General features: G+C 41.4%; 11 protein-coding genes and 2 long non-coding RNA genes across 14 annotated transcripts; 5 read left to right on the top strand and 8 right to left on the bottom strand.

The window, feature by feature from the left end:
* On the bottom strand, nt 1-1,653 carry LOC145710501 (apoptosis-inducing factor 3-like). The gene is made up of 3 exons (XM_081788264.1): nt 1,361-1,653; nt 985-1,320; nt 1-292 (listed from the first exon to the last, which is right to left on the bottom strand). Exons 1-3 carry the CDS (start codon nt 1,634-1,636, stop codon nt 26-28), a joined length of 879 nt encoding a protein of 292 aa, XP_081644390.1. The 5' UTR covers nt 1,637-1,653; the 3' UTR covers nt 1-25.
* On the top strand, nt 407-874 carry LOC145710504 (uncharacterized). Of its 2 annotated transcripts, none has more exons than XR_014135048.1 (3): nt 407-555; nt 597-746; nt 795-874. It is a non-coding gene; the product is annotated as an uncharacterized LOC145710504 (long non-coding RNA). The 2 variants fall into 2 exon arrangements; XR_014135047.1 differs by having other exon boundaries at nt 597-752; nt 795-860.
* Nucleotides 1,654-1,728: 75 nt separating the features above from the next.
* Nucleotides 1,729-2,539, bottom strand: LOC145708895 (uncharacterized). The gene is made up of 3 exons (XM_081786593.1): nt 2,408-2,539; nt 2,105-2,369; nt 1,729-2,027 (listed from the first exon to the last, which is right to left on the bottom strand). Exons 2-3 carry the CDS (start codon nt 2,310-2,312, stop codon nt 1,729-1,731), a joined length of 507 nt encoding a protein of 168 aa, XP_081642719.1. The 5' UTR covers nt 2,313-2,369; nt 2,408-2,539.
* A 35-nt stretch (nt 2,540-2,574) lies between these two features.
* LOC145710322 (NEDD4-like E3 ubiquitin-protein ligase WWP1) lies at nt 2,575-6,124 on the bottom strand. Its single transcript, XM_081788061.1, has 11 exons — nt 5,906-6,124; nt 4,445-5,747; nt 4,190-4,400; nt 3,999-4,141; nt 3,811-3,953; nt 3,586-3,773; nt 3,449-3,544; nt 3,289-3,399; nt 3,135-3,245; nt 2,903-3,090; nt 2,575-2,859 (listed from the first exon to the last, which is right to left on the bottom strand). The coding sequence occupies exons 1-11, from the start codon at nt 5,952-5,954 to the stop codon at nt 2,760-2,762; spliced, it is 2,643 nt and encodes an 880-aa protein (XP_081644187.1). The 5' UTR covers nt 5,955-6,124; the 3' UTR covers nt 2,575-2,759.
* LOC145710321 (syntenin-2-like) lies at nt 6,122-6,867 on the bottom strand. The gene is made up of 2 exons (XM_081788060.1): nt 6,791-6,867; nt 6,122-6,575 (listed from the first exon to the last, which is right to left on the bottom strand). Exon 2 carries the CDS (start codon nt 6,477-6,479, stop codon nt 6,150-6,152), a length of 330 nt encoding a protein of 109 aa, XP_081644186.1. The 5' UTR covers nt 6,480-6,575; nt 6,791-6,867; the 3' UTR covers nt 6,122-6,149.
* A 35-nt stretch (nt 6,868-6,902) lies between these two features.
* On the top strand, nt 6,903-9,873 carry LOC145710317 (uncharacterized). Its single transcript, XM_081788057.1, has 7 exons — nt 6,903-7,159; nt 8,086-8,567; nt 8,712-8,930; nt 8,977-9,166; nt 9,268-9,368; nt 9,416-9,550; nt 9,595-9,873. The coding sequence occupies exons 1-7, from the start codon at nt 7,093-7,095 to the stop codon at nt 9,727-9,729; spliced, it is 1,329 nt and encodes a 442-aa protein (XP_081644183.1). The 5' UTR covers nt 6,903-7,092; the 3' UTR covers nt 9,730-9,873.
* A 246-nt stretch (nt 9,874-10,119) lies between these two features.
* On the bottom strand, nt 10,120-10,857 carry LOC145710323 (uncharacterized). The gene is made up of 3 exons (XR_014135032.1): nt 10,544-10,857; nt 10,436-10,508; nt 10,120-10,389 (listed from the first exon to the last, which is right to left on the bottom strand). It is a non-coding gene; the product is annotated as an uncharacterized LOC145710323 (long non-coding RNA).
* LOC145710319 (uncharacterized) lies at nt 10,327-11,456 on the top strand. Its single transcript, XM_081788059.1, has 2 exons — nt 10,327-11,178; nt 11,225-11,456. Exons 1-2 carry the CDS (start codon nt 10,999-11,001, stop codon nt 11,435-11,437), a joined length of 393 nt encoding a protein of 130 aa, XP_081644185.1. The 5' UTR covers nt 10,327-10,998; the 3' UTR covers nt 11,438-11,456.
* Nucleotides 11,457-11,459: 3 nt separating this feature from the next.
* LOC145710318 (motile sperm domain-containing protein 2-like) lies at nt 11,460-12,674 on the bottom strand. Its single transcript, XM_081788058.1, has 6 exons — nt 12,529-12,674; nt 12,232-12,485; nt 12,062-12,151; nt 11,918-12,015; nt 11,674-11,785; nt 11,460-11,633 (listed from the first exon to the last, which is right to left on the bottom strand). Exons 1-6 carry the CDS (start codon nt 12,595-12,597, stop codon nt 11,477-11,479), a joined length of 780 nt encoding a protein of 259 aa, XP_081644184.1. The 5' UTR covers nt 12,598-12,674; the 3' UTR covers nt 11,460-11,476.
* Nucleotides 12,675-13,104: 430 nt separating this feature from the next.
* Nucleotides 13,105-15,720, top strand: LOC145707754 (uncharacterized). The gene is made up of 7 exons (XM_081785325.1): nt 13,105-13,261; nt 13,305-13,934; nt 14,036-14,417; nt 14,459-14,702; nt 14,798-15,005; nt 15,336-15,523; nt 15,566-15,720. The coding sequence occupies exons 2-7, from the start codon at nt 13,789-13,791 to the stop codon at nt 15,688-15,690; spliced, it is 1,293 nt and encodes a 430-aa protein (XP_081641451.1). The 5' UTR covers nt 13,105-13,261; nt 13,305-13,788; the 3' UTR covers nt 15,691-15,720.
* An 858-nt stretch (nt 15,721-16,578) lies between these two features.
* On the bottom strand, nt 16,579-18,581 carry LOC145708894 (ZP domain-containing protein-like). Its single transcript, XM_081786592.1, has 7 exons — nt 18,457-18,581; nt 18,130-18,415; nt 17,980-18,082; nt 17,753-17,936; nt 17,505-17,713; nt 17,242-17,462; nt 16,579-17,150 (listed from the first exon to the last, which is right to left on the bottom strand). Exons 1-7 carry the CDS (start codon nt 18,491-18,493, stop codon nt 16,868-16,870), a joined length of 1,323 nt encoding a protein of 440 aa, XP_081642718.1. The 5' UTR covers nt 18,494-18,581; the 3' UTR covers nt 16,579-16,867.
* A 1,512-nt stretch (nt 18,582-20,093) lies between these two features.
* On the top strand, nt 20,094-20,660 carry LOC145710133 (uncharacterized). The gene is made up of 3 exons (XM_081787832.1): nt 20,094-20,253; nt 20,294-20,445; nt 20,487-20,660. Exons 1-3 carry the CDS (start codon nt 20,122-20,124, stop codon nt 20,557-20,559), a joined length of 357 nt encoding a protein of 118 aa, XP_081643958.1. The 5' UTR covers nt 20,094-20,121; the 3' UTR covers nt 20,560-20,660.
* Nucleotides 20,661-22,819: 2,159 nt separating this feature from the next.
* On the bottom strand, nt 22,820-24,966 carry LOC145708087 (phenylalanine--tRNA ligase, mitochondrial-like). Its single transcript, XM_081785709.1, is given in 7 exon segments — nt 22,820-23,204; nt 23,249-23,392; nt 23,433-23,700; nt 23,744-24,057; nt 24,099-24,333; nt 24,380-24,796; nt 24,840-24,966. Coding segments are annotated over 5 exon segments (1,215 nt in total). The 5' UTR covers nt 24,966; the 3' UTR covers nt 22,820-23,204; nt 23,249-23,392; nt 23,433-23,577.
* Between the last annotated feature and the right edge of the window lie 795 nt (nt 24,967-25,761).

Raw genomic sequence — 25,761 nt, 5'->3', positions numbered from 1 at the left:
TTCCGAATAAATTCGTTTATTGTTTTTAGAATAAGCACTCGAAAGCTTCCAGTCTCACGTGATCATGAATTTCTAGCAGATTTGCCACTTGGGCACACACAGGGTCACCATTAATTGTCACACAGCCGATCACATGTTCATTTTCATTCAGGAAAGCAGTTATATATCGGTCGGATGTCTCGTCAATGTAATGTTTTTGGGAAGAACAATCATCCGCACGAGCTCCAACTGATCGTAGGTGAACTTTTCCAAAGGAACTCCATACCATCGTCTGTCTCAACTTCGTTGCATCCTAGACAAAATATTTAAAACTTTTTATAAAATTAAACGGTAGGATCGTAAGATCACTATCATGAAGCCAAAAAAACCGTTATGTTAGATTAAAAACAGTCAAATTGTTTCTAAACGAAAGTTTTTTTTGGGAGACTAAAAAATGAGTGACGCCGAGAAAGTTCGAAAAGCTCGAAGACGGGCAATGGCCCCAGGGGATTTCGTCGAGAGAGGCAAAGACGTACTCGGACCTCAGAAGAGGTCTGGCAAGCCCTTCGACAGCAAGTAAGTACTCATGTTTATTTTTATATTTTATATGTAATTAGATCGAAGAAAGTCGAAGACAGCCTTGGACAGGCTCACGCCGCTCGACCGAAATATTCGAGTACTGTCCAGAGTATTTTGGACAGATCTGTCCTAGGGTCGGCTACTCCCCGATGGAAGAAGAGTGGAAAAAAGCTCTTCGAAGATCCACGGTTACCGTAAGTCTTTATAGTGATTTTTGCATTCTCATATTTATTAAGATCGAAGAAATAAGGATCTGACGATCGCAGATGAAATATTTAACTATTTTTCTGCCTTATACAATAAATCATTTAGACTATTTTCTAACTCTTTCTTGCAGCAAAAAACATCTATAATAAATTAAAATTAAGAGTGTATAAAATATAGAATATATGAGATGATGAGTAATAAAATTCAGTGATAACTTACCCCAGTCAAAATATGAGTAGCAGCCGCTTTTCCCATTTCTTGAGCAGCAGCCCAATGCGGATTATAACTGACGCCATCAATTTTCACGCAGTCACCGACAGCATAAATATCTTCGCAGCTAGTTTGGAATTTGTCGTTTACAGAAACTAGTTCTCCAGTGAAGTTGACTTCTTCCGGCAGAAAACTTGTTACGGGAATGCCTCCGATGCACTGAATCAAAGCACCAAACGAATGCTCAGATCCATGTTCAAAGATAAGTTTTTCGTCTTCGACTTTTTCCACTACTGATTCTGATAGAATTTCGATTCCAAAATCTTCTAGCTTCTTTCGTACGACCTTGAATATGAGTAAAATATAAAATTCCAGACGATCTTGCCTTTCCAATCATTTCTCCATAAGGAGTAGAAAGAGGATGATCCTCTCCAATGACGAGTGTCATCGATTCTAGTTTGTTTTTCTTCTTTAGCATGACAAGATTGGCGGCGGTTTCAACGCCGAGATAAGAGCCACCAACAACGGTTACTCGCTTGCCGGAGACGAGCTCTTGAAGCCGCTCTACGTCAGATGAGTTATACACTGTGATTCCCGATGATTGCCCGGGCAAATAACGGGGCCGCATGCCAGTGGCAACGATCAGCTTCGAGTATCGCATTTCTTCGAACGTCCATTTTTTCTGATTCAGATTTACAAAAACTTCAAAGCACACGGAACAGCGAACTTCTCGACAAGTATAAGTGTTCTTGTTCATTTTTTATGAAATCTTTCCTTAGGTCCACAGCCAATTTTGTTCGGATCGGGAAGGATTCGCTTCACTCTCAATAGCTTCGCCTTAGGATCAATCGATAAGACCTCGGTACTCGACAAATAGCTGATGTTTTCGTTGACTTCTTTTGTTAAAGGAACCTCAGCAAATCTCTTCGAAATGAGGGTTCTGTCATAAGGGCCAGCGACTGATTCTTTGCTCAAAACTTTGACGTAAGCTCCGGCTGAGGCTAATGACTCTGCTGCTGCGGCACCAGCCGCTCCTCCACCGATAATTACCACTAGAATGATCAATTAGTATTAGACTTTTCTTAACCGGAATAAAAATTTTCCCATGAAAGTTAGTAAGTAAAAGTACCATTTTCTGAGATGGAGTCATCTCTTTGGGTAGACTGTGGAAGTAGCTTGTCGAGGTCGACTTCAATGGAGTCGTTGTCCATTCGTATTTTGTACTTTTGAAGAGGCTTCAGTGCAGGCGCACAACGAACTGCACCACTCTCAAGATCGAAGATGGCACCGTGGCAGTGGCAGCGGAGCTCGTTCTCATTACGCTGCGCCTTTTGCATTACGACTGGGCGGTGGCTGCATACGCTCGAGAGGCACGTGATGGAGCCGTCTTTAAGCTATTCGTTTTTCGCGCGACTTGAAACGGTCTCCTTACTTTGGCGAAGAGAAGATTATGTTCGAATCCGTCTTTCTCGAGCTTCTCCAGCGTAAATCCGCCGCTAGACAATGTACTCGGGCGCACTTTGCTCTTGAGCCAATTGCTCTGCCTCCGAAGCGCGATTCGCAGCATTCTAGCGTCCAAAATGTTACCTCGAGGAAGATTTTACAGTTTATTCTTTGAAGCGGAATTAATTGAGTAACTGTAATTGTTTAAGTTAGAACAGAAGAAATGCTGGATTTGGATAATGCACAGTTTAAATAAGCGTGAGCCAATCTGGGCTCTCAAAAGGTTGTTTTGTCTTCCGTAGCTATTACTTTTCGGTGAGTTGGAAAGGAATAGAGTGGACTTATTCCTGGCCGAAGCCTTCTGTTTCGCGAATGGCAAGAAGAAGCTTTTCTTTCATTATTGCTTTGGACTTGTAGGGAGGTAGATCAAGTCGGTTAAAACTATAATTTGTTGTTTACGTTTGTCAATTCTGTTTTTAAATACCATGTATGAGATCGCGGCAACTGATCGTCTTTTCCCACTTTCTCGATGACAAACTTTTGTGGTCCATTTGATCCAATAAGTTCTTCAAAGCCGCCGTGCGGAAGACGACAAGTTCCAGTAACAAACGAAAGCAGTTTTGCTTGATCATCGTCAGAGAACTCGCGAACAATTTCCCAAAACCAGATGATCTACAATTGCATAATAGAGCATAATCATAGACGACAAGTCTTACTTGTTTGCTGCTCGCCGTGTAGTTTTTGAGGTGATAGTTTCTCTTCCAGTCGTCGATGTCGATCTTGTGAATTCCACAGAGCATCATTTCAAGCTCGCGCTCGTCGAAGTACTGTAAAAGTGTTCAATCCTGAGTGGTTGTTTTCAATTCTGACCTGCAGCCACTCAATGGGAATAACTTCACTGAAGCCTTCCAAAAACCGGTCACTCTGTTCTTTGACACCTCGCGTGAACCGCCAGTCAATCATCAGTTGTATGTACTCCAGCTATGATGAAGAATAGCTTCATGCTTATATTGAAAATATATGAAAATACCTTGTTGGCTTCAGTCACACGAATTTCTGAGCCACCTTCTTTGAGATCTACGGACTCGATCTCGCCGAGGATCTCTTGATCTGTAGAAAACCACATCTTGAAATAATGCTTACACTAGCTCATCGATTTAAAAATACCTCAAGGTCCGGATATTCTTCCAAATTATTGTCGCGCACCCAAGTCATCGTTTGGGCCCATTCTTCGTCAACTAATTTGATGTCTCTGAGACAAAGGGTTCTTCGAAGCATCTTCTTATAGAAAGGCAACGAAAACCCTGTGTCGATCAATTTTCCATGGTAAAGAGCCATCGCTATGAATCGCCCAAAAACTTAAACAAATGTCTATCGAATAACATAAAGAGAGTACCTGAAAATATCGAAGATGATCGTCAAGAATCAGTTTTGACGCTGGATTAATTTCCATTTGATAATTCGACTGAGCCATGTACTTGAAAAGACCGTAATTCGGATTGAGTACTTCTCGAGAGACCATGAAGAACCACTCTCTATTTAACGCTTTAGCTTTTCAAGGGACAACCGTTCAATTTTACCGAGCAACGCCTCCATAATCGAGACCTTCTTCTCCTTTGTAGTGAATGTAAAGACGACGGCGTAGATCATGCGCGGGGATTTTCATGATTTCCTGGAACGAATCGGCGAAGACATGCTGCCTTCGGACGTTGATTTTTACATACTATAAATCGTTGAACATCCAACCATCACACAGCTACAACAGAAATACCTGGTTCATGGCATTGGACTGGCATAAATATCGGAACTGGCCGTACTTCCACTTGAATGATTTCTTTCCATTGGAGTGTTGCGAATCGCTGCTTCCTTCTCTCGGATCCTGGAATGTAGTAGTTTTGTTTTTGTGGTCGATGAAATAGCGGACTCCTTCTTCAGTTGTCGCCAAATCCCAGCCATCAGGAAGAGGTGCCTCTCCGACGCGCCTGAATTGCATTATCAAAGACGATTTCTAGTTACGATACAGTACCCTTGGATTCGAGGATCTTCCCACTGTGTTGTCTTTGTTTTATGATTGATAAAGTAATGACGATTATTTTTCCATCTTCGTTCCCAATTTTCGGGCAGCGGACCAAGAGTGTCATCTTGCGCGGTATCGACTGGTCTTGACTGTCTTCGAGCCAATCCATCCGCCAAGTTGAGACGGTTGCTGTAATCTTGAGCGATGTCAGTCTGAGGAGGACTCCAACTCGTTCTCTGTGTGTTGTGGTCGACGTAGTAGACACGGCCGTTGTCGATCCTGCGTTCCCAGCCAGGCGGTAGCACAATGGGACGTTCCCATTGAGTCGTACGTGTGTTGTGATTCTCGTAGTAGCGTCGACCTTGCGGATCAAAACGCTGCTCCCAGCCTGGCGGAAGTGTTGGATCTCGCTCCTGGACTCTCGCCGACGCTTGGTTACTGCTGCTTCCCGCTTGTGAGCGCGGTCTCGTAGAGTCAAACTTGTCCCTTTCCAGCTTCTGACAGTAGATTCGCCGCAATTCTTCGGCCTCAAGAACAGTGGAAATGTCAATGTTTGCGCTAGTAAGAGCTTCTTTCAACTCTCGAATGGACATTTGCCGCGCTTTTTCCGCATCCATGCCACGTTGCTCGTGAGCCATTGCTCGCGCTTGTTCTGGATCTGCGGGTGGATGGACGACGCCGCGGCGCTTTAGAAGGAACGTAACCTCACGATCGCTCATGTCGTCGACTTTCTTCATTATGATTTCACGAGAACGCGATTGTGGGTTCTGATTTCGTTCCCTCGTTGTTCGCGGAGTCGGTCGAGGACCTGCACCCGGGCTGGGGTTCGATGGCCCTGGAGAAGTTGAAGACGTAGAAGGGATATTTTCTAGGCGTTCGCGGATTTCTTCGGTCTCTGACTCTTCTCGGTCTTCGTTTTGAGCGTTCTGTGGTTTCTCAAAACCAGTTAGGCTAATTTTCAGCTTTCCGATGGTGATTTGATGCGAATTTACCAGGAGCAAGGAAAAGGCTTTCGACGCGAATTCTCCATCGCTCGAACTCAGCTTCTCGGCAATATCGAACTCGCATTCCCCAATTAGCGAGTCTTGACCAGTCTTACGAAAGTTGAAAATTTTGAATGAGAGGATATCTGATCGACGAACAAGAATGACTAGATCCTCGTTGAAGTGGGGATTTTGCGATGGTTGGTGAATTTTCGTCTTGCGACTGAGATTCGTCGGAGCCGAGGAGAGAACCTTCACTTCGCAGTAAGCCTGCGGATCGGCAGAAAGAAGAACGAAGCTTTTCTGGCGAGGGAGAGTCGCATCCTTTACTAAATTCAACATTTTGAATTGAAAAATGAATAAAGATCAAATACAAATTTTGTAAAATTTTTTAAAAACATAACCAGAAGATGGCTTATTCAGTCTAATTAACGCTACTTTTGACAATGACTACTTATATTTACGGAGAAAAGGAATCCGCGCTTACTAGAGATGGAAAGCTGATGGAGCTGCTGCCTAGAGTTGGATTCCGCCATTATTGCGTTGGTGAGTCAACAAATTGAAAGGAAAACTCTGCGGGCGCGCAAGTGGCAATCAGGGCTTCGTTTTTGCGTTGAGTGTTCTGCCCTCGCCCGATTCGATCATTTTGGCGCGATTTCGAGAATCGGCTTTAGCAACAACTACAGATGCAATCTAAAGAACACTCATTCCTTATCATTCTTTTTATTTTTTTAGTTTTGGTGAATGACTCTTCCGTTGTACAGAACAGTGTCGTCAGACAGTAACAAAATTGCGTCGTCCTGGGCGGTCATCATTTCGGCGACTTCCTCATTCATCAATCCGTCGACAGCCTGGCCGTTGACTTCGACGATTTTCCATCCCTCTGGAATGCCGACCTTGTCCGCCTGGCTGTTCTCCACGACATCGGCTGTGAAGTGACGTCTCTTCGCCTTCGTGTGGATCGTGAATCCGTACATTCCGGACGAGTCCTTTCGTATAGACTTGATCACCGTTTCGCCAGAAGCACAAGCTAAGAGCCCGAATAACGCAAGAAGCTTCATATCTTTTTCTTTCTTTTTGGCGAGTCCATTTCGCTAACTTCCAGGAGCAAAGACGAGCAGGTGCCATCTTCTCAGCCAAGTTCTTATCTGGAATTTCTGAAGAAGTGAGTTAAACTCGAAGAGGCAGATAATTTTTTAGAATAATAATAAATATGTATGTTTGAATAGATAAATAATATATTATATTCTTGACTTATATTATGTAGACTTTGATTTAAAACACTTTAAATTGTGTGTAAATTAATAGATTCGTCAATAACAAGATCATTAATAAATTCTCTTTGGCCGTCTTCCAAAAGCATTGTTGATACCTGAGGAAATTGAATTTAAGTCTAGTCAGCGAAAAAAGGTACTTTTTTGTAAAATTATTTTGTGGCTCAGGGCCACGTAGCGTATTTGGACTGCTGCGGGCGAGGATTGGCTGACTGGCGCCTGAGTAATGCTGGCCGAAACGAGACTTACGAATTTATGGTGATAGTGAAAGTATTGAAAGCGCATGGGGCGATACCCATTTCCTAGCTTTTTTCAAGAGAAACCTCCTGTCCCTCAAGAACTTTGAAAAATAAGATAAGAAACATAGAGGAGAGCAACTAGAATTGGTCTTCTCCTGGAGATGTCAGTTATCAACGGAATGCCCATCATCGACAGTTTTGGGTGCAAAGTCTGCTCCCTTATTCACGGTAAATAAAGCTAACTCTTTCCCAAAAGCCGCGTACGGCTTTTACTCTAACCGAAAATGAAGATCTATGGACGAATTTCAATAAGGATTTCTGAGTGAAATCCTTACCCCCCTTTTTTATTGGCTCATCTGAAAGAGCGTAAAAAATTACCCTAGTTGAGTCGGAAAGATTGGCGAATTTTCGAACTTATAACGTCAAAGCACGTGACGGAAGTTACGAAAGTATCTAACTTTGGACGCTTACCTTTTTTATGTCGCTTGAGCTATCATGACATGCAATAAATGAAAATGATCGTCTGATCGAGATCTTGGTGTGCATTTAGGTTTCATCCCTAGAAAAAAATCTCATCCCTTTTATGAAAATCGGGTACTAGTGATAAAGGGTTGAAAGAAATTTTTGAAGGGATGAAACCTAGATGCACGCATAGCTCTCGTCGCGACGATCATTTTTCACTATCACACGCCCTGATAGCTAGAGTAGATCGAAAATGCGGAGCGTCCAAAGTTTTGGTACCTTTGGAACTCTGGTCAGGTGCCATGACGTCATTTCGAGGGAAATTTCATTCTTTTTTGGGCGAATCTAGGATAACTTTTTACGCTCTTTCCAATGAGCCAATAAAATAGGGGGGTAAGGATTTCACTCAGAAATCCTTATTGAAATTCGTCATGATCGAAAACGCAGGAGGCCTTTTTTTTAGATAAGCCGCCTTACTAAGCTACTACAGAAGGAGGATATCAAGAGTCAAAAGATTTATCCAAAATTTTTATATTAAATTTCAATCGAATATAGTTTTAATTCAAAATACTAGGATTGATAACGGCGTCTTGCTGATTTTTAACCTGAGAAGAAGCTTTGGAGCGGTGTTTAGCAAAAGTCTTGAGAATTGGATGAAATTAAATGGCTTTGAAATTTATTTGACCTTTTAGTGTTGATGCTCGGTGCGGCGGAAGATCTCACTTGCTTGCTCTGTGAGAAGATTCACGCGCTGCCGAGGAAAGAAGCTTCGTCAGAACTTCTAACAGTAAGAGCGCAACTGGAGACGAGGACGACGCAGACTTCGGATCACTCGGACTCGGAATGGAACGGCATCGTCCAAAAAAGACCGAAACGCCCTCGCCCCAGTAAGGAAAAGAGGAAGAAGGAGAAAGAAGTTGCGCAAGAGCCGGCTATCAAAAGAAAGAAAAAATCGGAGAAGACGGCGCCGGAATCGAGTCTTTTGAAAACTTGGAAAGAAGCTAAAGAAAAACTTTCAAAGAAAAACGGGGAAAAGAAGCAGAAAAAAGAGCGAAAGGCTTCTAATGAGGAACACATACCGCGGGCGCTTACCCGTCTGATAGACGGTGACAAACCGAGAAAGAAGAAGAAGTCGTTTGAAGGGCCAAAACCACCCACGACGCGGAGCTCCAAGGTAGTTAAATTTTGCCCCATAAGAAAAACACAGTCTTTATTTTTATGGTGATGTCCCCATTATGTCGTAAAAGCCATATTATATGGCCTATCTAATCTAAAGAATCATTATAAATTATTCGATATTGATATCTTAAATTTTCAGAGCGAGAAGCGAAAAAGAAAGCTTCCAGTTCGCGCGAAAAGAAAGAAATCAAAACCTTCGGAAAGCGAAAAACCTAATGAAGCCAATTCTAATGAGACGGAAGAAACTGATGAAGACGAAACTGAGTTTCACGATGAGAAGCGATGCTTTACCTGTCGAAAGACATTCAGTAGGATGTCCGAAGATCTTGTTCACGTACTATGCGATAGTTGTCAGCACGTAAGTTTTCAATATTTTTTTTTTCTTGGCGCGAGGTTGTTATTAGTGGATTTGCGGGAACTGCGCGCCGGAAGCTGCGGATATTTCCGCCAAGGACGTCTACACTTGTGAATCCTGTGTTCGAAAGAAGGAAAAGGGCAAATCTTTAAAGGACGAGAAGATTCGAAATGATGAGCTAATTATGTTTTGCTCGAACACTTGGTGCTCGTATGAACTCTCGCTTGCTGACAAACTAAGTACGAGCCATTTTCTTTTTCTTATCTTGGATGAAAGCACAAGTTGCGACACTTCATCTATGACTTTTTCGTTACCAAGATTACGAAAATTTACTTTCTAGAGGGTAAAACGTCTCTAACCGAGAAAACTCGAGCCAGCCAAATCGAGCAGCTTACCACTCTCGTGAACAAGCATGAAGTTACCTGCACCAAAAATTTCAAGGTAAGAATCCATCGGCCTCTCTCTTTTTTGTAAATTGAGCATTTCAGCTGAATAAGCGAATGAAAAGAAACGAAATGGGGCGGGTGCAATATGTGGATATTGACAAGGAAGGGCTCGACCCTAAAGTCTCGGGAAGCATGGTGAGCAAGAGAATACTCGAGGACTCCATGCCGTATATCAAGGTACATTCGGCTTTTTCGCTTGACGGTTGTGTGACACTTTTCAGATGGAGAGAATCAATCATGAATACGAGCAGCAAATGGAGAAAATCAAGAGCCCGCCGATTGCCGAACCTTCGCCTCACGACTTCGACGACTTGTCAGATTCCTCCGACGAGCAAGAATTTAGCGACGACTTCTGACCCTCTCTACATAGTATTTTACAATTATAAATAATAATTTCGACTCATTGCCTAAACTAAACCTGATCTGATTGTATATACTTATGATGACTGAACTGATATGATATTCGAATAATATACAAACTACAGAGACGTTGAAAATAATTTATCTAACAGACTCTTTCTTTTTAGTATTGGAATCGGAAGCTCGGGTGCGTCCACCTAGCCCGGTGTAAATGGGCTGAATTGATGCCGCTGCGACCGAGCAAGCGGCTTGTCGGCTTCTAAAAAAGAACGGGCCATGTAAAAAACTGTAAATTCTCCAGTTATCATAAACAGTTATGTTGAAGCTACTGTTACCTTTTATTACGCTTTTTTCGCGTCTATATAATAAATAAATCATACAATAAGTACACACTCTCCAAGATCATTTTATATCAATAATTTTTATGCAGAAAAAAAGGGTACCAGCGAGCAAATCGAAAAAAAAACTGTTGTATAAAATTAAATCCTCTACTCTATCAATCGTCAAAGCCTCTACATGCTTGTCAGGTCAGAATAAAGAATAAGTTTTTATATTTAATGAAGAGGAATTGTTGAGCGACGCATTGACTGACTTCTGTAAAAATTCGTGCTTGCTTCTTTGCAGTTTTTGAAATGAATCTCTAACATTCGGTTCTGCTAAAATAGGGTTTCGTTGATGAAAAAGCGTTCTCGATGAGCTCACCTGCTCGCTTTTTCGACGGAGTATTTCTGGGTTTTCGATCGGTGGAATGTAAAATTTAGCGATGAGGTGCACACTGATAATTGAGAATTTAGGCTACTGGTTGCTCACCTGAACCCGATAAGAAACGGTCCCGCCGCGAGAAAGGAGCAAATAAAAACGCTTGTGCCTCATTCATTGAGTACCCTTTCGAGCAACTAAACAGTTAGAAACAGACTTAGTCGGAGGCCCACCTTTCGAGCATTTTCTCTTTGAAAAGGATACTCTATTTCTCTGTTACTATGAATGTAGCTCTTTCCTTTTTGATTTGCCAGAATCGATCGAGAACGTCATAAGTCGGTCTAATCTCGCACGAGATTTCTACTTGTGAATAATTATTCTGACCCTCGTTGCAATCAGCATTATTCACGGCAATTGATACGAACCGTGGCAACGTACTTTTTGTCTTTAAAAGAGGTGTCAACAGCTCGCGGAGGACATTACTCACAATAAGCTTATCAAGGCAACTTAAGTCGAGCATTGTGTGTATTTAGGCAAGTGAAGTTGAATTATCATCGTAATTTTGAATGGAGCCTTGCGATGCAAGACTCTCGAGGAAGGTCTTCATCGAGTTGATCAAAGAGGCGCTGCAAGAACATTTGCAAGAAAAAGAATCCAACAGAGAAGGCGCAGTGGAAACTAATAGTGCTGATCTTCCAGGAGAAAACGAAATAGTTGAAAACAACGAAGAAATTTATTATAAATGGGTATGCCTTTAAAAATTGTTTTATAAATAAAATAAAGGGAATTTAGTCGGAAGAACATACATTTATGATATTCCATCCTGCGCCGGAAATTGTTTTTACGTTTTTGGCCTTGCTCCTTTTCGTCCTGACGCTAGTACGTTTCGTTTACGAGTGTGATTTCGCCCTTGATTTCGGCTTTTACGATACTAAGCGGCCAACGCACCTGGAATGCCGCTCAAAGAAGCTGGCAAGAGATCAAGAAGATCGAATGCCCCTGTGAATAATCTGAATAAATGTAAATTGACAAGTAATGTTTATTTCAAAATTTCAAAGAGTTTCGCAGATCTCCGAGTTCTTCTGGAATCGGAGCTGACCCATCGAAAGTGATTTCAGGCAGACTTCCGCCGACTACTTTGATCCAGTTGTCCTTCGAGACTTCTTTCTCAAAATCGCTCAAGCTTGTAAAGTTCACCATTCTAAACACATTTGAAAAGTGAGAATAATTAAAACGCATACTGTTTTTGTTTTTCCGTGAGGAAGGCCTTGATAACAGCCCAAGTCGCTTTGAAAATCCAAGGCATGTCGAGGGCGGTAATCTTGAAAATGTAGTGCGGGAAGATTGCCGTTCCTTATACGCGGATTAAACATAATCTTCAAATAATTTATCCTTTAAAATTAAATATTCATTAATCATTATTTAAATAATTCAGTAAAATTCATCTCTGGCTGAGTAGTAAGTACTGCTAAGTCAGAGCCGCGCCTATGTAAATGAGATGTTTGATGAAATCGATGGAGACATTAGACATGCCAGCGCCTTTGAAGATGAGCACGATTTGCACTGGTTTGTTGGGTTCAGCTCTTTCGAATGTTTGATTTAGAAGGAGTGGTAGTACTTTATGCCTACCTAGTGATTGCCTCGAATAAATAGTCCAGGCATCGCTTGCCCTCTTCCAACTGTTTAGGGTCGTTGTACTGGACTTGGACCCACATAATCCTACCAACATAGTTCTTTATACAGTTTTAAAGATTATTTTTGAAGTATTCTTGACATTAATTAGAAGCTTGAACTACTGCCTATTTCCGCTTTTAGTTTTGCCTTGAATTGTAAACAATGGCTGCTTGAATGGAGCTAGCTTTGTAGCTTCAAGCTCGTAGAGTTTCGTCTTTTCCCGAAATTCTAGCGACTCCTTGACCTGGCCAAGAACTTCTTTTTCGGTCTCAGTCCACTTCATGAAGGCAACGAGGAGACCCGAGTCCGGGAGTAAAAGCCGCGCGCGGTCGGATTCAAGTCCACATGTACTCCACCATTCTTGTTTTTTCAGGGTTTCCTAGCCATATTAGTATTATCAATTAAAAAAAGCTATTTTATACCTGAAACTCAGCAACCGACTGTGTCTTCTTATCGAAAAATGACTTGACGCAAAGCGGATTTTCCGCCATTCTCTTTGATTTTTTTGCAGATGGAGCGCGGCGAATCTGTTAGGAGATTCACGGATTCACTGGTCAAATATTTACGATGAGAGAAGTATCATTAAAATGCTCCTTCCTTACTAATAGAAGAATGAATTTAGTTGACCGGAAATCCCGATCATCACGTACTTGATATAATTTCTATTTGTTTGTCTATCCAATCAATAGATATTAAGACTGGAAGATCAAGCGTTTTTTAGACATTTTGAAACTTGGTTGTAATGTTAAATCGGTCGTATTTTACTATTATTTTGAGTAAAGCTTGCGAAATGTATATTTTCCATATTGAGTCAAGAAAACGAAATTAAAGGATCGTGCGAGGAATTCGAAATAGTTACACAATCCGAGGCTGGGATCACCTGTGAGCCTGTTTTAACATGTTTGCGAAAGTATGCATTTTCACTCTGCCCGGGGGGAAATGCGCGCATTACTACTACAAAATCGCCCTAGAAATTTTCGGTTGACTAGTTAGTTGAGAGAGGGGATAGCAGCGTAGAAGAGAAAATGGGATCCGCTTGAAATGTGATCGACATGTCTGATTATGAGATAAACGTGATTTTTTCGATATGTCTTTCAGTAACGCTGTTGGCGCTTGGTGCAGAATTCTACAGGCTTATCAACGCTGTATTTAAAGGTCAGAGAAACATGGGCGACTTATCATAACAATTGACTTTCAGAGTTGAAAAACAACAGAGACAGAGCACTTGAATGGCCTCAAACGCTCTCGACAAGATGCATTTACTTGATTCAAGTGGAGTTTTGCTTTTTGATCTCGTTGATGGAAGGCGTCAACCTACTTTACTCCCTCAACGATGTCGCCTATGGAAAAGTTGAGTACATAGAGGATACTGCCGCTCCTGGATTATCCTTACCGTGCTTTTTGATTGTGGCCGTATTTTTCTTTTCTATGTGTCAAGGAAAGTTTGTTATCTAGAATAACTTCAGTCCATTTTCCTCATAAACAAACTTCCTACAGTCGGCTGCATCAGAGCATCACGGCCATTATCTAGATTTCGTTCCGAGCGTGAGCTCAAGCCAGCACTTGACTTCTGCGTCTGGCTCAATTTATCGGATTTACTTCAACTGTGGCTTCTATATTTCGGTATTGAAAAATTCAGCCGTATTCCGTCTCCTAGACATCTAACGACTTGTATCCTTCTGATGAGCCACGTGTACGCAGAGCTTTCCTATGACTTCAAGTTTGCTGCAAAGCAATTACACAGCTTGGCGAAAGATCTTCAGATTATCTTTGCCTTGACGATAGCTTCAAATGTTTGTTTATGTTTTCTTCACACAATACGATTTGGGTTGGGTTTTATATTTATATATGTTTATTCATTTTTTGACAACAATATCGAAATTGATTAATTGAAACTGCTGTGAAATAAATTAATGGAACCCGGAAAAGAGTACAGCTAGCAAAATTCTTCACAATAGACGATTTCTCTCAAATAGTTTCTACAACTTGCCAAAGCCAAAACGCTTACCGCTGCCTTTTCTGGTTCGACAAACTCCTTGTTGTCTTCACGGTCTTTGACCTGCTTTTTATACTGATTCTTGTCTACCAAATGAAGAAAATGGAACTCAGTCCAAAATTACTCAACCCCGTGGTTTATTTTGGACCGTCAGTTCCTCTTGGGGAAATAACTCTGCGCGAAGATCAAAATGAGTATCCCGCGAAAATGTCTCTTGAACTCGAGGAAGACCAACCGATGTATTCCGACTCGCTTAGGCGCGCTGAAAAATTCTTCAACTTAGCTTACGAATGCTGCCAATCTAACAATCCAAAGGTATCACTTGTTTTCTGAACGCTTGGGCTAATCAGTTTCAGGTGATAAGAGATATTTTGGAGAGCAATGGTGATGACCTCGATATTGAAGCTCTTATGAAATGCGCTTCCCAGTGGGTATCCGCGGATGTTATAGATGTTCTCTACCCAAAAATGCCTCGTTCTACAGATCGAGAAGATCACCTTCCACCAGTCGCTTACTTGGGACTCAACAACCAAAACGCCTCATCAATGTCTTTTAAACGAGTCCTGCTCCGCTTCCGGTCATATTTTTCGGAACCACTAGGTCCGGCTCAATTTTTCCAAATACATTAATTGAGCAAGATAAGTTTTCCCTTTCTTTGATAAACTGAAGGTATAAAATATCGAGTCCGTACTTAGATGAAGACGGGAACAATCTTCTTCATCTATTCGCCGTCACAAACAGGATCAAAGCAGCTGCAATGCTGCTCGAGCTGGATCCGTCCGTGATACATGGAATCAACTATATGGGGCTAAGCTCGCTCGATCTGGTGCCAAACGAAAACATAGACATGCGCATTCTTCTCCTCAACAGCGGGGGTCTCCATACAATTCATGGAATCGCAAGGTATATCATGTATCTGGTATATCATGTACCTGGTATATCATGTACCGTATATACTGTTATTTGATAAATAGGGGACTTCCTCGAACCACCTAGCGGATTTGATAATGTTTCGCTTTAGAGCATCGCGCAGGGGCACACTCTGTGGGGTATTATTGGTCTTTATAGGAGGGAAATCATGATAAAAATCCGGAAACAGCTGTATTCTAGCTCAAGTTTCCCCTGTATTGGGTAGATAGGCTATCTAAGATAGCCATCTGCAAAAGGTTTTCGAATAGAGGTTGCTTTTTCCAGATGTCCATTAATACTTTTTTTATTTTTTGTTAATTTTAGGTTGGGAAACATCGCTGCAGCAGAAGATATCATTCATGCAGATAAAAGCGCTGTTTACAGTCTGAATTCGTTTGGAGAGAGCGCCTGTCATGTAGCGGCCATCTTTGGACAGACAAAGATGATCCAACTTTTGATTCACAGAGGCGCAAACATCAACCATCGAAATGATGATGGTTGGACACCATTAGGTATTTTCCAGAGATATCGTTCATTGCTAAATTTTTCCCAAGATGAAGCTTATGCCTGTGGAAATCACGACACTGCCAAACTGTTGCTATCCCATGGTGCTAGCGATAGGAAAATAAGACGTTCAACTGGGAGCAAGTCACAGTTCACCAGATCTGGAACCCTCTAAATATTCACTAAACACAAAAAGACAATAAAGAAATTCATGTACAACCGCCTCTTTTGATTATTACTTATTTCACAGGTCATAAATCTCCGCGGATATGGCTTTTCCGACAAGCCTTGTCTATCTTTATCCTTTTATTCAATTTACAGTTGGATCATTCACGATGAGAATAAGTTATTCTGGATATCCAGTTACGCTAACCAAAGAGCGCCACCAAGGTCACACGCTGCGGGGGTTCGAGGATAATCATTGCTAAAGACCCTCTCTAGGGCCCTTTTTGCGCAAATATAAGCTGCACATATTCCACGAGAGTTGTATAATTTGAGAAAAAAAGCAACATACGATGTCAATCCCTCGATTTTTTCAAAAATTTCAAGAAGTATACGCCTATCGTCGCTTGGAAGCAATGAGCAACTGGAGCCAAGATTCCTCGAAAAAGCGAAAACTTGAATCACACGAAGAAAATTCCTCCAAAAAGCAGAAAATAGAGGGAAAACCTGTTGGCGTCCGCATAAAAATTGATAGAACCGCACTTAAAAGAGCCACGAAAAAGAGTCCTGCTCACGCTTTAACGAAGAAGTACCCATCGCTGCCAGCGGCAAATAGTAACGAAGCTACAGAGGCTGAATCAGACGATGAATACGAAATCATCACTACAGTCCTCGAGAAAGCTTCAATGGAAGGACATCACGCAATGGCGATTCACACGGATTGCCAGGGTAACAAGACAATACTTCGCGCAGCGTTCAAACAGTTAGAAGACGATCACTTCTAACTTAGTTAGAAGTTATTTCTAAGGCTGAACTTATCCTTCACTGCATTGATTACTTGCTTTACTTTTAACAAATTGAAAATATAATGCTGAATCGAAAATACAAACAAAAATTGAATTTTATGTTTATTCAAAACTCTGCTTGTAACTAATCAGGGCAGATTCTTCATATAATCAATTGAGAGTAAGCATCAATTGCAGGAAAATCAAAATCAAGCTCTTCATTCGTTAGTTGCTTCATAGTTTATCATCATGGAATAGTAATTGTCTAATAGTACCAAATATCGTTTTACAAAGGTAAGGACGGAAGGCTTTTTACATTTTTACAGCGCTTGATTTTCGAATACGGATTCTACTTTGAAACACGCTTTTTGACGACGATAACGAGGAGTAAGCTCAGGAAAACCATCACGAGGACAAGTGCGGCTGTTCACGGATGAGATTTTGTTCATAAAATGACCGTATTTTAATAAATTTAACTATGAGAAGATTGGTCAAATTACTAAAGTTCTCAACCGTCCCTATAATCATCCATGCAACGTAGGGCGAAAGAGTGCCGACTTCGGCGATTTGAACGGGAACAGCAACCTCATCACCATCCTCACCAGCGACGACGAATTTCGCTCCGTTCTCAGTGATGTAGATAGGGCCAGTGGTTAACTCCACCTCTTCGGAGTATTCTTCAGCCGGGCTAAAATCTCGTGTTAATTTGATCAATCCAGCAAAGTTTTAAATACTTAGATATTATTGTTGAAGAAGATTTTTTATATATTTATAAAAACCTGACACCCAAACCGCCAGATCCCACTAGCGCTCTTCGTCTCCTGTTAGCGCAAGTGTTCAACTTGTCGCATTCAGCTGGATCGCCGTTGGTGTTAAAGCAGATGCGCGCTCTGCAGTGAAGGTAAACACGGTTGTTCTCAGTTCCGTCGAACTTGAATACTTTCGATGTCCATCTCACGTCTGTTGTATCACCGTTGTTGAGAATGTTCACTTCAGGATCCTAATCAAGCTTAGATGACTTAACCGAGGATAGGTATCTTACCTGTTGAATATTCTCTACTGGCGATGCACAGTAGTCGGTGATAAGATCGAATCTGTTGACTGCAATTTCGCTTGTCGGTGTGGCCCAGCACTCTCGTGCTTGAATCACTGAATTAGCAGGGCTCTTTTTAGAAGTATTCGCACGAATAAGGTTTCTCCAACATCGATTGTTGGAGACTCTTGATAAACATTCTGGTAGTCTTGATTTTCCTGAAGAAAATAAAACATTACTTCGGCTACTTTAAACACTTTTTCTTACATAAAGAAGCATGACGACCGGGAACTCGCCTTTACCTTCGCCATCTGGGATGAGCAGAGTGATCAGCTTCGGGGTGTAGATTTTTGGAATGTAATAACCGTATTCATCACCGTTGAGACTGGACAGTGTCAGAAGATAATCCAACGGATAAGTGCAGGAAAATGGCAATTCGTACTAAAAAACTTAAATGGCGAAAATACTTGTGAAAAAATAGCACCTGAAAGATTGTAATATTTGTCGCTCCGTTTGGAGCAGTGTTCTCTACAGTAGTATTCTGTGTGTTGAGAGTCACTTGGTAGGATGCATGGGTGCTGTTGAGACTAGAAATGGGATTTTATTAAGCCGAATCGTAGTTGATTCCACTTACTTGAAGACCTTTGGACAAGTAGGATCGCCGTACTCTTTCGTGCAGACGATAAGGGTACTTCCAATAACTGTTCGGTTATTTCTGCAGTCTGGGGTGACCATAGAGATTGCGTCCGGTTCCAGAGGATGATCTCGTCGCAATGGAAAGTACTGCGTATCGATTTTGATGCACATGTTTGTTTCGGTGCAGGTGACATTGATGTAGTCCGCCACTTCGTCCTGCTTTTCGAAAAGGGTTTCACTCGTCATCGGGCCTGTTCCACTGGTGATAATGGCCGCATTTTGAGCTACGGCATTTTAGTTTGTGTTTCTTTAGAAATGAACTTACCGGTGGCAAGGGCAACAAGGCCATAAATTAATAACATTTGTCTCTATCTCCTTTTTTAATTTAGATGCTTTACAAAAGTCGACCGAAAAGTGCTTCCTCTAGCACGCGCGAGGGCAGAGGATTTTCTACGGAGATCGAAAATATCGCCGCGGTTTTAATGCTCAAAATTGGGCTCAATCATGGAGCAATTTGAGCACGATAGATGCGTTCTAATATAATCACCCTGCTCATTTGTTCAATTTACTCGTCGCGAATCCGAAGAAGTGACTCAGATAATTTATTTTCTTGAACCTGAAAATCAACCTCTGATAAGTCAGAATATTAGGTAAACCACGCGGCGTGGTCCACGCCAAAGCCAACTAAATTCGATGACAATCTTGCATTCAGGAATTGGGTTAAGTGGGAATATCACCATCTATACCTCTAATGCAATATTCTTTCATAACCCATCCACATGATTAGAACTTGTGATTCATTCTTTCCAGATTTGAGATGAAGCGCATTCGGTGAATACAACTAAAGATGTTTATGTATTCTATTTTAACTTGAAATTCGCTAAAGAAAGATTCTAGGGCACTACGATCAAGCCAGGTCAAACCGAGAATACGTCGATTTTCCGTTGGAAGTCTCACTTTTGAAGAGAAACTCGAAAGTTATGTTGCGATTTATAAAGCCAAATCATTCTAATTGATATTTTCAGGCGGAGTTCTGGCCCGCTGAACGGTGGGATTCAAGAGCGAGCGTGTCTTTTTCTGGAAAAGCTATTAAAATAATTATATTGTCATATAAGATAACGCAAACTAAGCGGAAACTAAAGCTTTTATAAGGCGTACATTTTTATTGGATTCATCCTTGCCATAGTGACAGTATTTTTCACGACGCTGAGTTGGGTAAGATTCCGTTTAGCGTGGAATAAATCTCGCCGCGCTAACATTTTTAAAATCAGGCCGATGGAGACATCCAAATTTCAAATCACACAATCGATGTTTGCGCCGTCGAAGATGAAACTACTAAGAGCCTCAGCCTCTCTGAAATAATCTACAAAAAGTACTTCAAGCCAAGATATGCGCAGTTTCACAACGGCACATTAATTTATGTCAGTCTATTGAAATTTATGACGATTACAACTTTGTTGATAGTTGCAACAGGAAGAACTTTGCAATCTCATCATCCAGTACGTTTGCCAAGAGTACTACAATATAACTTGCAACGGGAAACTTCCTCAAACGAAAATATAGCCTGAATATCTTCAATATATTCTTCGAAACCTGAAATTTTCAGCCTGAGACAAGAATAAACAATAAAATATTTTTGCAGGCTGAAATCTTTTCACTTCTTGTTTGGATAAACTAACAAGTTGAGTATTCTGGTATTTGATCTGCAAATTTAGCAGGAAAAATATGTCGGAGGATGGCGGGATAAATTTTGTGGTGATCAAAAGTAGCAACTGAACATTTACGATTGAAAGTTTTTGATTGTTTCACAGAGATACACTTATCCCTGAAATAGCCTGTGTGAAGAGTTTCGATGGACGATCCTAATATCACTCGAGAGGAATTCATAAACATTTTCCTTTGGCTAGCGTTTCAACAACTTAATCAAAATGAAAATGTTATTGAAGGTCAATCAATATTTGCAAGCTTAGGGGACAAGATCAATAAACCGATGAAAAAGTTCGACGATTCTCTCGACGCCGTATGTTCAAAGTTCTCAACGTGTGCTTGGACAGAAGCTATAATCGAGAGACTAAATCGTCATCCAATTTGGCGCACCCAAAAATTTTATTCACCAAACAAGGTAGGGATGATTATTAGTTCTTAAAGCTCACAATTATTAGTTTGTTTGCGGGGTGTGCATGAGAGTCAGCAACTGCAATACGATGGTTGATGTTCAAGGACATTCATATGATCCGTCAAACTTTGCGATCATGCGAGAGAGTGGAAATATTCCAGGATCACTATTTGTGGCCTCGGAATATTGCTTGCAAAGGTAAAAATAATCTATTAAAATGATTTATCACACGATTTTAGAGGAGCCAGATACCACCAAGCGAAACACTTCAAATATTACATGGCGATAAATTTAAAAGGATCCTCCGATTGAAAAACCCACAGGAAATGTATGCGGAGATGATATCGTTTATCAGCCGGAAATTTACTGAATATAGAGAAATATTGAACGACCCACTTATTTTGTACAAGTGATTTTTGAAATAAATGCAGACCTAGAGATGAACATATAATATGTTACATATTCTTTGATGAATAGACTATCTAAAATTGTATAAAAAGCTATTTCATTTGGCTCTAGAACACGCACCGGATATGTTATTTTTTGACTGCTTGAGATCTTAACTCCCTTGTTTTAGAACACCGGGTAGTTACTACCCTAGCGACCTTTTTCTAAGCAAACTACCATCCAAAAGAACAAGAAAGACAAAGAAGGTGCTAAAGAAAGATTTGACTTTAGCAACTGTGATTTTTATGAAAAGGAAATTGATTTTATTCAGGTGAATTTGGAGCATTGAGCCTCCTTTGCAGGAAAATTGATTTTATTCAGGCCCCCTTTTGGGAGCCTAAACAAGAAGAAGCACCTTTTCAGGCTCTTGTTCGGAGTAGAATGTACAACTGCCTCGGCAGTTGTAGATTTTGAATCCTTTTGAAGGACACGATCGCACAGCTCTTCAATCACTAAAAAGTCAGCGTTAGCGTCGAAATCCGAATTCTAAAAATTACCTCAAAACTGCGCCGATCCGGACTCTGAGAGTTCCCAGAGTGGAATGAGCAAAAATCAAAAATGCCCGCCCATTGACAGATCCCTAACAACATTCTAGAGACGGCTTTTTGCACGTCACGTGACCTAAACTCAACAACAACTTTGCTCCATTCGTAAGTCAACAACAGTGAAAAAGCATTAAAATGAGCTCTAGAATCGATTTTGTTTACTAAATGCTCTCTGCGAAAAATGCGCCAAGGGAAGATTTGAAGTGCTTTTCGCAACCTTTCTGATAATTGATTGCGTGATCTTGCATAAAACACGGATTTATCAGTATTTTTGCGATTTTTATTGCAAGTGAATCGACCACAGAATCATCAACAATCAAATATGTCTTTTGAGTGTTCTCAAATACGCTTTTAAATTCAATTTATTTTATTCCGACAAGATTTAGCAATAAAACTATCATCTGCCCACGCTTTAGGAGCATTAGAAAAGCGCCTTGGCGCAGCATTACTTTCTTCAAAAGACCAATTTTCTTGCCACTGCGTCAAATTGTGCCCAAATTTCATTTGACGACTATCTATTCCAGTTTTGAGTGATTCCAAGTCTTTTGTATCTTCCTTTAGCTTTATTCCCTTCGCTGGCTGGGTTGAGTATTGTTTCACGTGCTTTTAAAATTGGATATCTGCTGAACTAGTCGCTACTTGAAATATTTTTTGTTAAGAATCCTCTCCTTGGGCAAGCGCAAAGCCGAGTTTATCAACTCGCCAGTGGATAAAAGTCGAAAGTTTTCTAAATCGATTTCTGTCTCCGGCAAACCATCTGGCATTCGCAGGGGCATGATTGAGACGTAACTCTTCACTTCCCAAAGCAAATCGTTGACCTCTGCGGTGTTAAATTGAACAGAAATGTCGTTGATGTTCAGAAGGTTCATTTCGTGGAGGATCGATTGCACCTTGGAAGAGAATGAGACATTTGAATTGATATCAAAAGAGTACCTTGGCGGGAAGACGGTGCTCTGATTCGTAGATAAGTGTCTTTTCGTGGTCTTTGTAGATATAGCCATCATACCATCCTTGAGAGAGGAAAATAAGCCAGATAAGGACCTTCAGACGTACCTTTTCTGTTAACAAGACGGGGGTTGTACTTTGGCTGAATGCGGCGGACTATCCAAATATCTGGCTGGTCCTCTACAGGCGAGTCAGGGTACATTTCGGCCGCGCCTTCGAAACCCAGCTCCCAAGCACTCCTGTCCATGCTCGGACTTACATTATCCTAGAAAACTTTTTTTCTTTGACAATTATTTCTGCAAAACCTGCGACATGAAATGAGTGTGCTCAAATTGGCCATCAGAACCAGCCGCAGGTCTAGGTGCTCTGCCAGAAAGTGGATCCCATGTGGTTTTGGTGTAATCCTCGGCGTATTTCCTCTCCTCAACTAATATCACATAAGAGTTTTGTCTAGTCGATATTTTTCTATTACCTTTCGCGAGGGCCAGTGGTAGCTTAGAGTCCGCAAGTCTTTCGGGTCTCGTTTTAACCCAGGATTTTCCTGGTCGTGTTGGAATTCGTTTTCCTCTCATCCCTGTCCGCGATGAGACCTGAACGAGTTTCTCGTTCACTCTCAGCATTCTGAATCAAAGTGTCATAAAGCGATTTTTAATTTGAGAATTATTGAATTTACAGAAAGAAGAATTTTTAACAGTTGTTATCTTGAAACAAGCTCCGACTCAACTTTCGTGGCGAAGGACTCTACAAAGCTCAGCGTGGCAGCGTATTCGGAAATTGGAGTGATGTATTTCAACACGGGGACGTTTCTATCAAAACATCTTTCGTAGTACTCGACAGAGGCCGGAGTGACGTACACCGCCAGTGGCAGATAAACCGGACTCAACTGGCCGGCGATGATCCAGAAGACAGCAAAGCTTAACATCGCGAATTGGAAACTACTGGGATGAATCGACACAGTAGATTTATAAAGAGAAGCGCGCATTCTGTCCAGCTGAGTCCATTCTTTCGATAGTTCTTTCCCTGAAACAAAGTGTCTTTCTAGGTTTGAAATTTAGTACTTCTACCTTGCACGGTTTGCCTCGGACTATATTTGTATTCAAGCTTGGCAAGCTTCGTCTGGTATCGTTTTTGGCTTTTGATGACGAATCTTCTTCCGCCTTCTGTGCGCGCTAGCACTACTCCGCCACTCGCAGCACCAAGACAGAAAACTAGTAATTGATCAATGACTACAATGCCCAAAAGACTTACGGAAATCAATAACAGTCCAGTTGACGATGACATACGGCCCATATCTTGGATCATTCAATCGCTCGAGCATCGATGTCGGCAATTTTGAGATAAGCCAATCCATTCTAAAGAGGAGAATTGTAAAGGCGTGAACTAATACATTAAATTATCGAAGACCGGCTCCTTGCTCTTGCAAGGCAGCTCGGATCGCAGAATCTATGTGTTCGACATCTTTGAACTGCAGCCCTTTTAATGCGCCACGGTAGAAGGTTCGGTAACAATGAGACGTCTGAACATGCCTTTTTAATGGTCGAAATAAACATCCTAACTACCTTTCCGGTTTTGGGATGCGTGAATACATCGATTAACTCGACATTTTCAATAGCATCCTCAACATCTATATTTCGCGCGATATCGTAAAAATCGTGCTCGTGGAAACCTTCCGGAACCCAAAATGCTAGGTCGAATTTTGCTGGTTCAATCTTCCTCTCTGGAAGAACGAATTTGAATTGTCTGAAGTCGCCGGTGAAGTTTTGGAACTGCTCCTGGACTACTTCGGACTTCCAAAAGAGTCGAATGTCCTTGATATCGAATAAACGCATCGCCAGACGCTCCAGTCCAAGACCGAAAGCCCATCCAATTTTATCTAAAAATGTCATGCATATTTGTGACTTGAATATTGCAAACCTTCCGCTTTTCCGTTCACAAGCACTCTATGTTCCATGATACCACAGCCGAGAATTTCCAGCCAGTCGCCTTCATAAAATACTTCAATTTCAAAACTCGGATGCGTGAAAGGAAAGTACTCGTCCATCCATCGGTACTCAACATTCTCTCCAAATAAATGTTTTACCAATCCTTCTAGCGTTCTTTTCAAGTCATTTTCGACTTTTTCACTGCCTCTGATGAATAGTTTTCTTGGCTGAATTAAAGATTATTTCAACATAAAATGGGAAACGGAAACTAACCAAAAATCAGTTCGCTCTTTCCCACTTTCAAAAGAGGCAGGGCGAGATCTTCTTCAGAAAAAGTCTCACGCCTTCCATTTGATGAAAAATCGGATAATGAGATCTATCCATCGTGTCTCTTCTATAAACATCGCCGCAGCATAGAAACGAGGACTCGCCCTTGCGGAGAAGCTCGACTTGGTGCGCGGAAGTGTGCGCTCGCAGGAGAAGTTCTTCGTTTATGTAGTAATTGTCTTTCTTGTCGCGCGAGACGTGCTCCTTTGGAATAAGGACAGAGTCGAAGTTTTGCTCGACAGTGACGATCGGGCTCAGTTCTTCGAACTTGGCGAAGCTCGTGCTGCTTTGATCGAAATATTTGTAAATTTCGTTTTTGATAATCTCGATGGGGTGATTGGGAATTCGGTGCTTGTGGTTTCCCTACTAAAGTTGATTAAGATTTTACTCAAGTCTTGGTACCCACAAGATTGTTGATGATCCGTGGGGTAAGATTTGTCATGTGATCTTCCTTGTATTCCTTTCCGAAGAGAGAGGCATTTCGAAAGTGGCTTCGAAAGAGCTTCTGTCTACGCAAAATGCGCCCGAACATGATTCTGAATTGATTGAATTTACTCGTTCGTTCATCAAAGTCAAACAAAGAACAGCATCATTTAAAAATCCTCCAGAGCTCTAGCAACTTCGAAAACTGGCGAAAATGAACGACGAAAAAATGGAGCTCTCAAATTTAGAAGAAAGTCTTTCAGGACCGATTCCGAACTCTCTTTACAAAACGATAGTTTGGGCGGAAGAGAATGACATCGAACTCGCCGTTAAATTGAGAATTGCGGAAAGCAATTTAATCAACGAGCTCAAAAAATAAAGGAAAACGAAAGAAAGCTCGAGGAAACAAACCAGGTAAGCTAAAAACGCAAACAATTAGCTCGCGAAAATTTTTGAATTCAAAAATTTCCAAAATTTTCAGAAGAAAAACGAATGGCAAGACTGGTTCGATAAAGCCAATGGACAGTATAATGATCTGCTAAACGCGAAAAAATAATGGAATCGAATTTATACTCGGCGAGTGCCACGTTATCTGAAGTTCTTGAAAAGCAGAGAATGCTCGAAAACACTCTTGAAGAAGCTACCGTCGCTGTTGAAATCGCGAGAAACGACGAAAGAAAGGCTGCTAAGGAATACAGAAGAAAATCTGCTTCCTTCGGCGCGCGGAGCACTCTTGATCTAGGTCTAAAATCCGGGGTGTTTGAAATGTGGAGAAGTGGCGGGGGCGCTCAAGTGTACACGCGCGAAAGGCGGAGCGCCCGATTGCTCCACAAATGCGCGGTGGAAAGCCCTCCACAAACGAAAAGTGGAGTGAAAATTTTGAAAGTGGAGCGATTAAAAATAGG

The sequence above is a fragment of the Oikopleura dioica genome, chromosome XSR (genome assembly GCF_907165135.1).
Source record: "Oikopleura dioica chromosome XSR, OKI2018_I68_1.0, whole genome shotgun sequence".
NCBI classification, from domain to species: Eukaryota; Metazoa; Chordata; class Appendicularia; order Copelata; family Oikopleuridae; genus Oikopleura; species Oikopleura dioica.
This window is presented reverse-complemented; position numbering and strand designations above follow the sequence as displayed.

Excerpts from the sequence above, each read along its gene's own strand:
- LOC145710319 (XM_081788059.1), top strand. The coding sequence starts at position 10,999 with ATGGAGCCTTGCGATGCAAGACTCTCGAGGAAGGTCTTCATCGAGTTG. Across the intron at positions 11,179-11,224 it reads AAGAAATTTATTATAAATGG|TCGGAAGAACATACATTTAT; the intron begins GTATGCCTTTAA and ends AAGGGAATTTAG.
- LOC145710317 (XM_081788057.1), top strand. The coding sequence starts at position 7,093 with ATGTCAGTTATCAACGGAATGCCCATCATCGACAGTTTTGGGTGCAAA. Across the intron at positions 9,369-9,415 it reads CCTGCACCAAAAATTTCAAG|CTGAATAAGCGAATGAAAAG; the intron begins GTAAGAATCCAT and ends TGAGCATTTCAG. Across the intron at positions 9,551-9,594 it reads ACTCCATGCCGTATATCAAG|ATGGAGAGAATCAATCATGA; the intron begins GTACATTCGGCT and ends GACACTTTTCAG.
- LOC145710318 (XM_081788058.1), bottom strand. The coding sequence starts at position 12,597 with ATGGCGGAAAATCCGCTTTGCGTCAAGTCATTTTTCGATAAGAAGACA. Across the intron at positions 12,486-12,528 it reads AGTCGGTTGCTGAGTTTCAG|GAAACCCTGAAAAAACAAGA; the intron begins GTATAAAATAGC and ends TAATATGGCTAG. Across the intron at positions 12,016-12,061 it reads TTATTCGAGGCAATCACTAG|AGCTGAACCCAACAAACCAG; the intron begins GTAGGCATAAAG and ends AACATTCGAAAG.
- LOC145710321 (XM_081788060.1), bottom strand. The coding sequence starts at position 6,479 with ATGAAGCTTCTTGCGTTATTCGGGCTCTTAGCTTGTGCTTCTGGCGAA.
- LOC145708894 (XM_081786592.1), bottom strand. The coding sequence starts at position 18,493 with ATGTTATTAATTTATGGCCTTGTTGCCCTTGCCACCG. Across the intron at positions 18,083-18,129 it reads ACTTGTCCAAAGGTCTTCAA|TCTCAACAGCACCCATGCAT; the intron begins GTAAGTGGAATC and ends TCCCATTTCTAG. Across the intron at positions 17,937-17,979 it reads CAAATATTACAATCTTTCAG|TACGAATTGCCATTTTCCTG; the intron begins GTGCTATTTTTT and ends TAAGTTTTTTAG.
- LOC145710501 (XM_081788264.1), bottom strand. The coding sequence starts at position 1,636 with ATGCGATACTCGAAGCTGATCGTTGCCACTGGCATGCGGCCCCGTTAT. Across the intron at positions 1,321-1,360 it reads ATGGAGAAATGATTGGAAAG|GTCGTACGAAAGAAGCTAGA; the intron begins GCAAGATCGTCT and ends CTCATATTCAAG. Across the intron at positions 293-984 it reads CTACTCATATTTTGACTGGG|GATGCAACGAAGTTGAGACA; the intron begins GTAAGTTATCAC and ends TATTTTGTCTAG.
- LOC145710322 (XM_081788061.1), bottom strand. The coding sequence starts at position 5,954 with ATGGCGGAATCCAACTCTAGGCAGCAGCTCCATCAGCTTTCCATCTCT. Across the intron at positions 4,401-4,444 it reads GAAGATCCTCGAATCCAAGG|GCGCGTCGGAGAGGCACCTC; the intron begins GTACTGTATCGT and ends AATGCAATTCAG. Across the intron at positions 3,954-3,998 it reads GATTATGGAGGCGTTGCTCG|AGAGTGGTTCTTCATGGTCT; the intron begins GTAAAATTGAAC and ends AGCGTTAAATAG.
- LOC145710133 (XM_081787832.1), top strand. The coding sequence starts at position 20,122 with ATGAAAAAGTTCGACGATTCTCTCGACGCCGTATGTTCAAAGTTCTCA. Across the intron at positions 20,254-20,293 it reads AATTTTATTCACCAAACAAG|TTTGTTTGCGGGGTGTGCAT; the intron begins GTAGGGATGATT and ends CACAATTATTAG. Across the intron at positions 20,446-20,486 it reads TCGGAATATTGCTTGCAAAG|AGGAGCCAGATACCACCAAG; the intron begins GTAAAAATAATC and ends ACACGATTTTAG.
- LOC145707754 (XM_081785325.1), top strand. The coding sequence starts at position 13,789 with ATGAGCCACGTGTACGCAGAGCTTTCCTATGACTTCAAGTTTGCTGCA. Across the intron at positions 14,418-14,458 it reads GCCAATCTAACAATCCAAAG|GTGATAAGAGATATTTTGGA; the intron begins GTATCACTTGTT and ends AATCAGTTTCAG. Across the intron at positions 15,524-15,565 it reads TGATGGTTGGACACCATTAG|ATGAAGCTTATGCCTGTGGA; the intron begins GTATTTTCCAGA and ends ATTTTTCCCAAG.
- LOC145708895 (XM_081786593.1), bottom strand. The coding sequence starts at position 2,312 with ATGCAAAAGGCGCAGCGTAATGAGAACGAGCTCCGCTGCCACTGCCAC. Across the intron at positions 2,028-2,104 it reads TGACTCCATCTCAGAAAATG|TGGTAATTATCGGTGGAGGA; the intron begins GTACTTTTACTT and ends TGATCATTCTAG.